The sequence below is a fragment of the Protopterus annectens genome, chromosome 6.part0 (genome assembly GCF_019279795.1).
Source record: "Protopterus annectens isolate FY-2018-M chromosome 6.part0, PAN1.0, whole genome shotgun sequence".
Lineage (NCBI taxonomy): Eukaryota > Metazoa > Chordata > Ceratodontiformes > Protopteridae > Protopterus > Protopterus annectens.
Genome location: NC_056737.1, coordinates 424410584 through 424422882, shown reverse-complemented (window position 1 = coordinate 424422882; position 12299 = coordinate 424410584). Strand labels below are relative to the sequence as shown.

Sequence of the window (12299 nt, the reverse complement as noted above, 5' to 3'; positions counted from 1 at the left end):
TCCTTTCCACTCCAGTGGAAGCACCTTCCCTGTTTGGCCCTAAAGTGAAGGACACATTAGCTAGGTGTAAGCAGAACGGTAAGACCTTGTCTGCGGTTGGTGTACATTTCTCCACTCCTCAGCGTCCCTTTTCCAGGAACCAGAGAAGTGGGAAATTGTGGCACAAAAAGTCTCCGGGTCCTTTCTGTGACACACTGGCGAGTTCACCCCAGAGGCAGAGGGAATAATTCTTCCAGAAGACGCCCTTACAGAGGCAGAGGGGGTCCGCGTAACCTGGGTTTTAGCTATTCCTTATCTGGACATCCCTGTTAGCACTCCTGAGGAGCGGCCCAATTGCTTTCCTATAAAAGCTGTCAGGGGATGCCTTTCTCTGCACCCCAATCCTGGCTTTCAATTACCACTGGTTCTTGGGTACAGAAGGTAATATCCAGAGGTTACCAAATTCCATTCGAATCCTACCCAAAACCACCAAAACTAATCCTAGACGTTCCACCCAGTCTAAGTGAAGAAGCAGCTCTACAAATAGAAAAGCTATACTTAAAGTATCATCCAGAAAGTTCCGCCAGGCCAGATCAGATCCAGATTTTACTTGAGGTTCTTTTTGGTGCCAAAAAAGACAGGGGACTGGTGACCAATTTTGGACCTCTGCTGTTAAAACAAGTTAGTCAGGCAGACAAAATTCCGGATGGTCATGGTTCAGTCCATTCTCCCCTTTCTGGAGAAAGGAGATTGGATCTGCTCGATAGAGCTTCGGGATGCGTATTACCACATCAAGATGGACAAACACTCCAGAAGGTTCCTTCACTTCCGGCTGGGAGCCAGTCATCATCAATTCTGTGCCCTGTCATTCGGACTCTCTACAGCCCCCAGAGTGTTCACCAAATGCATGGCAACCGTGACAGCTCACTTGAGGCTACAAGGATTCTGGGTGTTTCCAAATCTGGACGATTGGCTCCTCACCACCCCCTACCAAGTGTCTACTGGTGCCAGCCTTGCACTACACACTCTTTGGCGCATCGCCTGTGAATCTCCATAAACTGGGAAAAGTCTAATCTAACTCCAACCCAGACCTTGGAATGTGTAGGGATAACATTCGATACCCACTCTTGCTTGATCTCTCTCCCAGATCACAGGCTTCAAAGACTAATGATACAGCTCCAGGTGATACGCTGCCATGACTTGGTCCTGGCTCGACAGGTCCTGCAGCTGTTAGGGTCAATGGCAGCATTTATATCTATAGTACCCCTAGCAAGGTTTCACATGAGACTTTTACAGTGGCTTCTGGTAACTCAGTGGTATCCGAATCAACACCCATTGTCCTTCCAGATTCGTATTACAAATCAGTGCAAACTAGTTCTTTCTTGGTGGATGAAGCCAGACACAGCACTTTGGAGCCGACCCTTCCATCCCCCTCAACCCAGTGCCATTGTGACCACGGATGCTTCCCTGATAGGGGGCCATTATCAAGGAATAACTGTCTAACTCACATGGTCTGATTTAGAGGCCACTCTGCATGTAAATGTTCTAAAACTGAGGGTAGTGCTTTTGGCGTTGCAAGCATTTCAGTCTTCCCTTCCTTCGGGAAGTATTGCTATCCAGTCAGACAACATGTCAGTATTTTGGTACATCAACAAACAAAGAGGAACTAAGTCCTATCTTCTATATCGACAGACTATGAGAGTTTGGCAATGGGCGATAGCTTCCAACTGCTTTCTGATAGCAATGCATAACCCGGGGAACTCCAGCGTGATTGCAGACAAATTGAGCAAGTGCATTCTCCTGCTTCACTAGTGGTCCCTCCACTCCAACTTAGCGGCAAAGATCTTCAGCTGTTGGGGCCAGCCTTGCTGCAACCTATTTGCCTCCCCGTCCAACCACAAATGCAGCAACTGCTTCGTCCAAATTCCCCCACAGGGGGAGTCCCCGAGGAACTCACTTATCCATGATTGACCCATGGTACTTCTTTATGCTTATCCTCCCATTCCTCTGATCCCGCTAGTTCTGAAGAAAGCTCTTCGGTTGAAAAGGAAAATGATCCTAATAACACCATTTTGGCCTCAACAGGTATGGTTTCCCTTTCTCTGACTTGATCATCTTTGCAGACCGTGGACCTTGGATCCAACTCCAAATCTAATTTCTCGCTCTCAAGGGTTGAGCCACCCAAACTTGTCCAGTCTCAAGTTCACAGCTTAGCTTCTCCACTTCCAGTGATTGCCAGGCATTGTAATCTTTCCTCTCCAGTATGTGACATTATTCTGGCTTCTCATAAACCATCCACCAGAAAACTTTATGCTGACAAATGAAAAGATTTCCGCTTTGGTCTAGACAGAGAGAACTAGATCCCTTTTCTGCACCAATCTCTGATGTACTCCAGTGTCTAACTTCTTTGAGGAGGCCGCCGAAGCATCAACTATTCATGTTCATTTAGCTGCCATTTCTAATTTTCATAATTGTTTTGGTGACACCTCTTTAATCTCTCACCATTTGAGGAAAAGCTTTTTGAAAGGAATCTATCATTCAAGACTTAAGCAGCCCACAGAACCCTGGAGTCTGCTTGTCTTACAGTGTTTGAGATGGCCTCCCTCCGAGCCTGCAGCCACATGTGACATCAAGTTTCTGTCCTGGAAATCTTTCCCTGATGGCTATTTCTTCGGCCAGACGCATTTCCGAGCTCCAAGCTCTTTGTACCAAGCACCCTTATTTGATTTTTCACAAGGACAGAGCATCACTGTGGACCAACCCTTCCTTCCTGCCCAGAGTAATTTCTGAGCTCGCTGTTAATCAGGCTATTTATTTGCCTGTGTTTTTTCCTAATTTTTCCAACAATGGGAGAGTATTGTTTGCATTTACTGGATGTTCACAGACAATTGAGATTTTACTTAGAACAAAAACGGCCAGGAAATCAGACTAGTTATTTCTTTTTCTGGTCCAAAAATGGAATGTCAGTCTCTAAAGTGACCCTATCCAAATGGCTGAGAGACTGTATAACTTTCATTTATAACCAAGAAAGAAAGGCTGTTCCTCCTAACATCATAGCTCATTTCACCAGATCAATGGCAACTTCTGTGGCGTTCCACTCCAGAGCTTCAATGGATGACATCTGTGCAGCAGCTACATGGGCTTCCCCCATACCTTTATCACCCATTACAAGTTGAATCTGGTCTCCAGGGGAAGGGCGTCCTTTGGTTCAATGGTGCTCAGGAATGTTCTTCCATAGGGCCACCCATGGATGTAAGGTAGCTGGGGACTCTGTCCCATCGGTGATGAATGACGATCAACATCATCAGATAAAGAAGTTATGTCTTACCATAACGTTCCATCTCTGTTGTTGATCTTCATTCATCACGTCCCACCCTCCTTCCCCCCCTCCTAGAGGCTTCTGGGGGATATTTGGGTCCATTTCCTGGACTAAGGTTTGTGCTCTGAGACGGCCTCTGCTTTACTTCTTAGGGCAAACTTGATCTGAGGTAACAGGGAGAAGGGGATTATGGGTAAATATCAGTTTGAGAGTTTCTATCTGGCGATAGCTTGGTATAAGGCCGACTCTGTTCCAAGGGCTCGGAACTGTACCCCTTGGTGATGAATGGATGAAGGTCAACAACACAAGATGAAACATTATGGTAAGACATAACCTCTTTCTTCTTTATGCCTTCCCTCCCCTTCCTCTCATTCTGAAGAGCCTGTTCAAAATAAAACAGGATGCTGTCTTGTTGCTGATTCCTTTTGGCCCAGACAGCATTGGTTAACTCTTTTTTTTTTTTTTTTTTTTTTTTATTTAGCCAAAGGCAATCCTCACAAGTTACCTTACAGGGTGGACCTACTCACACAAGACAAAGGGGTCTGTCATCCATCCCTATCAGTCCCCTCTTCAATTGATATTGTGGTTGATAGGGTTTTGATAACCTTCAGATACCATTTTTCTGATGACATGCTTAGGGTCCTGCAAGAGGCCAGGAAACCCACTACAAGAAAATTTTTCTCCAAATGGAAGAGATTTTCTGTTTGGTGTCTTTCTCGTAATCTGGATCCACTTACTGTGGGTGTTCCTTTGGTTTTTATTTTATTTGTGTGTATTGCTCAGTGCTGTGTTGGCATAGCCTTCTGTTAAGGCCCACCTGTCAGCTATCTCTGCTTTTGACACTCCCCCTTTGGCCTCCAGATTTGAGACCAAACAGTTTCTTAGTTATCCTTCACATTAGGCCTCACAGGAAGCCTGTCCCTCCTTCCTGGAACCTTAATTTTGTTTTAGAAAAATGGACTCAAACTCCTTTTGAGCCTGCTGCTTCAGCTTCCTTACAGTATTGTTCTTAAGACTATTCTTTTGTCCCACTTCTGCCAGGCGGGTGTCTATAAGCTGCTATACCTTAATGGCTGTTGCTCCTTTTTTTAGATTTTAATAAGGGCAGGATGTCCCTTAGTACTAATTCTCCATTTATGCCCAAGGTGGTTGGCAACCTTAAAAGACATTGGCAACCTTAAAACACTGGACCCCACCCAGTTTGGGTTCGTGAAGGACTGATCTTGTCTCCTGAACCTTATTGACTTCTTCGAATCAGTCTCCAGAGCCATGGACGAGGGTAAGGCAGTCCACACAGCCTATCTGGACCACGCCAAGGCTTTTGCCACCATCCCCCAATCTGGAATCATAGATAAACTTACTAAGCTGGGCATTAATCCCTACATCACTCGATGGGTTGCCAGCTGGCTTACTGACAGAACCCACACTGTAAAAGTAGCTGACTCCAAATCCAGCTCCAGACAAGTGGAGTACCTCAGGGTTCAGTCCTGGGACCTCTCTTGTTTGGCATCTACTTCTCTGAAGTACAGGCCAACACTAAGGGACTCTGGCTAACAAAGTTCGCAGATGACTGCAAACTGGGAGCCATTATTGAATCCCCAAATGATGTGGATAATCTACAAAAGGGCCTTACAGAAACAGATGCTTGGTGCCAGAGCCATGGGCTCAAGCTCAATGCCAAGAAATGTATAGTTATCTCCTTTGGGAAAAAACATGTACCTGTGAATTATCACATAATTGGCAGTACACTAAACACCGAAAGTGTGATAAGAGACTTAGGGACACAGGTGGACCGTGGTCTCACTTTCAATAACCACATCTCCACAACAGTCAGGAAATCCTTCTATGTGGCACACCTCATCACTAAGGGCTTTTCATCCAGAAAAAAGGAGGTCATTGTCCCACTGTACTCATCCCTCATTAGACCCATTATAGAATACAACACCCCATTTGGTATGTACCTCTCAAGATATCTGCAACAACTGGAAAGGCTGCAGAAATATCTCACTAAAAGAATCACAAGCCTAAAGCAGATGCCCTATGCTGACCGCCTTAAAAAACTCCAGCTATACTCTGTCGCATATCGTCTACTCCGAGGCGATCTCTGCTTAACATACAAGGCCATGTCAAACCCAGAGCTGTTGGACATGCTACACTTACAGAAATCCCAATCCCTCAGAGCCACACGCTCCAGGGATCTAAATCTGGTCATTACAATAAACAAAACATGCTGGAGGGATAGGTTCCTGACCCAGAGACTCCCCAGACTCTGGAATAGACTGCCCATACATGTCAAGCAGAGCGCCTCTTTGGCCCTCTTCAAAAAGAACCTTGATGATTGGATGGGAGAAAGGAAATTCACCCCAGGGATCACGTCAGTCGCCCTGCTAGACAGGGGTTCAGGGAAGTAAATAGTGTGGGAAGAAGTTGGCAGAGAATTGTTGTGGCTAGGCTTGTGTAGGCCCTAGGGCCAATAGCCTAGTACCAACCTATGAGTGTTCTCTTAATCTATTCATTTGCCCAACTTTTTTCCTTCTCCAGAATCTGCTAGTCAAGGTTTTGCACATCTTGGATTTGCATAGACAACTCCGATTTTATTTGGATAAGAGTAAATATTTTTGTAAATCTGAACAGCTTTTTGTTTTTCATTCTAGGTCTTTAGGTTTGGATGTTTCCAAGCAAACAGTTTCTTCCTGGATTTCTAAAGCTATCCCTTTTTGCTATTCTTTTCATGGAAAGAGCCTTCCTTCTGTTGGGGCTCATTCTAGTAGGGCTGTGTCTTCTTCTTGTGCTTTTTTCAAGGGTTTGGATACTAATTCTGTTTTTGAGGCAGCTGCCTGGACTCGTGTACATAGTTTTACCAAGCACTGTAAGTTGAATATGATTTCTAAGGCCATTCTCCATGGCTTCCTAGAGGACTCTGCTGGTCCTCCTCCCAATCTTCTTCTTGAGCTATTGTACTGTCCATATTGTAAATAGATTCATAGATTAGTACTAAGCTAACTGCCCTTGCAAGCCATTTTAAGCCTAGCCAATTATCCCTTGTGAGATTCAAACCCTGGACCTTGTGTTTGTAAGGCAAACACCTTAACCATTAGGCCACCCCCAATACTGCAACAGTGATAGGAAGTACATAGTGCAGTTGTGTAAAATCTCACTGTTTCAGTATTAGCGCGCTCCCACCTCCCCGTTGTTCAATCAGTCTGCCTGCAGTGAATTGCGTTTTTATGTCCAAGTGGCGATTTGTGTTGAGAAGAGGAAGGGCTTTGTTGTACATGTGCAACTTTACTCTTTCATTCATTGTCTGTTTTGTTTGTGTGCCTGTAATAAGGATGTTTAGAGAACAGTCTAGAAATACAGCTTTCTAGAGTCATAAATAGTGTCTTGCATTGAAAAGTAAACATCTGAAAAATGTACAGACTTGCACAATATTGTGTGTAATTGTTTGTGGGGGTTAGTATCAGCTGACCAAACAGTCCTGAGAATCTGCAAATGCCTGAAAGTTGTTTTGGGGCTACCTGAATTAGAGTTGCTCATTGAAAGTCTTGGGACAGCAGTTGTAACCTTCAGAACAAGGAAAATTAGTGTGAGTAGTGAGCAGGGAATACATTTAAAAGTTGTGGTATCTCCGTAATTAACCACTCTGAAGTATAACCGTCTCAAAGTTTGTGCATGTAAGCAGCAGTACTTTGGGGTGCGATGAATACATGTTGGGAGTCAGTATTGACTTTCAGACTTCAAATAGCCTGTGATTAGGTAGCATGGGCTATGGAGGATTGTGAGGCCCCCTTGTAGGTGGGGTCTCTCCATTTTCAGGTTTGTGACCATAGGAATATTCACTTATGATTGCTTGTAAATACAGTAAAGTTAGTACTGTCTTAAAATTGAATTTGCTTTTCATAGGTGAAGAAGATGAGAGAGACCAACAAAAACTTGAAACAAAAGTTTGGAATGCTGAAAATCCATTGACAGAGAAACAGATTGATCAGTTCTTAGTAGTAGCACGGTAAGTGAGTTGGTTAAACGGTTGCCTGTTTTGTTGTTAGACATTATTTGTAATGACAGGTTTAAAAACAAATACTGATGCCAAAGAAGGACTTGCCAGAGTCTTAAGCTTTCTTTTTTTTCATTAACCTAATCCATAAGGATGTAGGGCTGCAAGGGAAACTGTTGTCAGCTACCAGAGGTGGCTTCTATCTCCATTTCTGGTAGTTGTCATACACCCTCCCCATGTTTGCAAGAGTTCCTTGATAATAAGATGCTGCTGTGCCCTTTGCTGTCTGTAAGCCTCCAGTTGGCATATTTCGAAGCAGCTATTTAGACGAACACCAGCACCCCCTATGATAAGCAAGTTGGTTATGTCAGTTTGACAGTTGGGAATGTGGTAGACCCCTGAGGTTCACCAAATGATTTTGCAAACTTCAGACTGATGTCTTGTGCATTTGGTTGCACAGTTTTTGTCAGACTTATTTGACCGTTAGTTTGACAGAGTGTAGGCTACTTTAAGCAGTCAAAGGAAGAAGCCTTTGTTTTTCATGGGGCTCTACACTTGTGTTTATTCCTTAAAAGTACTTCTGTGAAGAAGTTTCTGGACCACTAGTGGTCATGCTTGACCACTTTCCCTAGGCATTATGATGGTCACTTCCTTTGAGGTAGCAAAGATGGGATTTTCAGAGTCTGGAACACGCCCCCTTTTCTTGTGAAACTACTTCAGGGAAAGGTTGATGTGCTCTTTGGCCAAGTGGAGTGAGTGATACCTTTGCTAAGCATCTGCTAGTTGAGTTCTGTGGGATTTTGGGCCCAGTGGCATCTTCAGAGATTTTAAATCTTCTGTCCATCTGCCAGCAGCCAGGGAAACCTTGGAGGTGAATAGGTTGGGCAGAAAGGATTATTGTTGAGACCTTAACATCTGCTAGTTTTGGTACTTCCACCAAGGAGTAATGACATGCCTGGATGCCTCCCCTGAATCTGGGATTGTATTTTTTACTATTAGAAGTGCTGATGGACTCTGTTCAGCCTTGCTTCTTTATAGATGCCATAGCTAGGACAGAAGACATTGAAGTACATCTGTACAGATAGGTTTGGATTAGTTTTTGCCCTTAGGTTGGGGGGGTGAACTCAATGCCTTTTATTTAAAGACAAAATGATGTCTTATTTTTTAATCTGTATATGTTATGTTTTGGTACTTGGTATTTTCATCTCAGTTAATACATTTTAGGACAACTCAAAAAGCCAAATGCAGTGCTGCTATCAGTTGAGGGAGGAGATTCACGTAAACATAAAAGAGAGCAATCCAAATCCAAGTGTGTGACCCTCCAGTGGCAATGAAACGAAAAGCAGAGATTCAAAGGAACTTCAAATAAGATGCATTCATAAAAAATAATAAAGTTTATTCCAATGAGTGAGCTTGCCAAAGGCTTCTTCAGACTCTTAAAACAATGAATAAAACTGTTTGAATCATTTTTAAACCATCCTTAAGCTTCCTATTGGACATTACAAATTGATATGTCACATGTTATCTTGTCTTAAAGGAACAGATACTCAAAAAAGTTAACATAGTTAAATGCAACAATATTTAGAAGGAATACTTCCAAATATACAATTAATGATCAGAATGTCCATGCAAATAAGTAAAAATATGCATATACCCTGATACATTCTAAAAAATAAATAAAACGACCATTGTGCTTGGTACTATATCATTCTACAAGCATTTAAAAACTGTTGCTACATTCATTAAAAACCCTGAACATTCTCTCTCCTCATGGTGTTAAAAACATTAAAATCCTTAGATAAACAGCAAGTTTTATCGCTTTCAATATCTAGCATCTCTACTAAGATAGTGGTGTGTCGAATGCAACTTTGCATATATCAGGTTAAAAACTAATATAGCGAGAACTCTGTACTAAAATGTAAGCGCATCTTTACCACAAAACAACATAGCGAATGTAATGTATTTCGCGATGTGCCTCATCAAGGAGTCAGACCTCATCATATCGGTGAAAGGCTGTTGTCCAAGATTAAAAAATTCCACAAATAGGAACCTCTTAGATTCCACGTAAAACAAACTGTTTACAAGTTGTAAAGTGCCGTGTGCTATAGGAACTCTGAATGCAATTGAGTACAACATAACTTCAAGCGCTATGGTAACTCAACGTGCGGTGAGCACGTTCTAAGCATCTAAGTACTGAACAACAGAAACAATGTTTAAATTTCTAAGAAAAAAAAGGTGAGCCTATATTCGTGCTGTCCTGTGCCTGAATGTAGCAACAGTTTTTTAATGATTGTAGAATGATATAGGACCAAGCACAATGCTCCTTTTATTTTTTAGAATGTATCAGGGTATATGCATATTTTTTACTTATTTGCATGGACATTCTGATCATTAATTGTATATTTGGAAGTATTCCTTCTAAATATTGTTGCATTTAACTATGTTAACTTTTTTGAGTATCTGTTCCTTTAAGACAAGATAACATGTGACATATCAATTTGTAATGTCCAATAGGAAGCTTAAGGATGGTTTAAAAATGATTCAAACAGTTTTATTCATTGTTTTAAGAGTCTGAAGAAGCCTTTGGCGAAAGCGCTCACTCATTGGAATAAACTTTATTATTTTTTATGAATGCATCTTATTTGAAGTTCCTTTGAATCTCTGCTTTTCGTTTCATTGCCACTGGAGGGTCACACACTTGGATTTGGATTACATTTTAGGACAAGCCCTCAGATAAGGTAGATTTTTTTTTGTTTTAGAATTGAGCAGCTTTTGTTTTGTTTTTTTAAACATCCTTTAAATCATCATATTTTAAACTGTAACTTGGATAGTAAAGAAAATAAGCCATGTTAAGTTTTCATTGTTGTGCAGTGTATATGTTTTCATAATTTGCTTGAATTGTCATTTAGTAGAATCCGCCAGCATGTGACAGACTGCTTTACAATCTGTTTTAGAGGATGAAAATTGTAGTGGCTCATCACGGATAGTTGTCATCCCATGTTAGCCATCACCATTAGGGCATGTGAAAGGAGCCCTGTAGCTTACAAGGCTGGCCAGTGGTCCTATCCTGGCCAGGACATAACCCAAATAGCTTAGACTGCTGAAACAGTGATCTAAAGTTGAACATCTACTCCACCATGGTACCACTTACTCTGACTGAAAGACGTAGCTAATACATTAGCAGGTGAATTCTGTGCCACCTTTACTCTAGAACAGTGATTGAAACTACAAAAATGCCTGAGTCAACTCTATCCCCTAAGATCCTTAAGGAACATGTCCTAACTGCACTCTGTAAAACCAAAAGTACTGCTACCCTGTATTCAGATAATCTACCCAGCTGCCTAATAAATACTGACAAACATGCTCTTTTTGAACCTCTCCTGAATTAATTTAACCAAGGGTTAGCCAGAGGGTTTGCCCTAGAAGTATGGGAGCTGCTGTTGTGATGCCTCTGTGATTATTCCTCCTCATGTGACTTCCTGGAATTGATCCAACAGAAGTTGGAAGGCTGATGCCCTTTCCCCGGAGGAGTCCATCTTTCCAGAAGCATTTGGTACAGGCCCATCCATGTCTTGGGTGGTACCACCTCTGGATGCACTTCTAGACCTTGTATGTAGGAGGGCATGGAGAAAATCTGATGTGGTGGAGCCAGAATCCTGCAAACCTGATAAGATACTGATTCCGCCTAAGGATGTTTTTGGAGCAAGGTTCCCAAGATCAGTGCAGTTGTCGCTGCTGCCATGAAGAAAGAAATCCCCTAAGAGAGTGAATCAGTTCATCCCCAAAGAGGGAGTCATGGGCCCTGTATCTGTTGCGGAAGCACAATAATGTTTCAGCCACCTTTGCTGTCCATGTGCTGAGCTACATGACACATTTGACTAGGCTTTCGAAAGCCCTAATCGTTGAAGTTACCAAGTTGGTGGCATCACAAGCTTTACCCGAGTCTCGTAATACTTTAGAGACCAAGTTGACCATCATGTTACCTATATCGCATGTCTCAGTGCGACTTATTTCAAGTACAGAGGATGGTATGGCACTCCCTGCATGCATTGACAGTGCAGCTCGCCATCATGCCTGGATGTGCCTGTGTAGTGTTAGGGTGATTCAAGGCATCCTTCCTTAAAGCCCCTTTTGATAGGTCCATTTTATTTGGCCTCAAAGTTAAGGACACAATGTCTAGGAGTGAATAACATGGCAAGACATTGTCTGCTGTGGGCATTTGCATTTCCAACTTGCAATAGACTTTTTCTGTAGAAATCAAAGGGGAAGGAGAGCTGCTGTTCCACAATTCTCAACAGTTTCTCCAGGGTGTTCTAAGTGAAGGTGCCCCCGAGGCAGAGGATGGCTCTTTAATGGAGGCTGTCCTAAGTGTCAGGGATAGTTAGCAGAATCAGGGCTTCAGAAGACTCATGTCTGTCAGGCCCTTCCAGCATTGTTGAAAACAAACTCAACTGTTGCACTGTGGTGGCAGTGGGGGGAGGGAGCAATTGGTTCACATGGCTTACCACCCTCATGCTTGGGAGTCCATCATGCCTGGGTGTGGAGTGTCATTTGCAGAGGCTACACAGTTCCCTTTTAATTTATTCCAAATCTAAGACAAAAATTCCTTCCAGACATATTACCCCACCAACAAAAGGAAGCAGTGGTAGAGATCCTAAAGCGGCTCAAAAAATTAGTCCCCACCACACCTGACAGGATCCGGTGTCTATTCAAGATACTTTTTTGCACTGAAGAAAATGAAGGACCTCAGGCCTATTTTAGACGTCCACAAATTAAACATTTTCACAAAGCAGGTCAGTTTCTGAATGGAGAAGGTGCAGTCCATTCTACCTTTAATGAGGAAGTTTGATTGGATGCACTCGTTGGACCTCAGTGATGTCTACTATCACACATATAGAGGCATTCCAGGAGGTTTATGTGCTTAAGATAGCAATACACAGCCTGGGGAAATCCACCATTCTAATGCCTCATGAGTGGTTCCTCAATATGTTAGTGGTTGCGCAGATT

General features: G+C 42.7%; 1 protein-coding gene across 5 annotated transcripts in view; it reads left to right on the top strand.

Moving 5' to 3' along the window:
* The window catches only part of MTA1 (metastasis associated 1), a 3368231-nt gene that overhangs the window by 1059914 nt on the left and 2296018 nt on the right, over nt 1–12299 (top strand). For all 5 annotated transcript variants that reach the window (XM_044074165.1, XM_044074166.1, XM_044074164.1 and 2 more), the window contains exon 7: nt 7202–7304. In XM_044074165.1, the coding sequence (XP_043930100.1) occupies nt 7202–7304 (103 nt within the window). The remainder of the gene's footprint in view (nt 1–7201; nt 7305–12299) is intronic.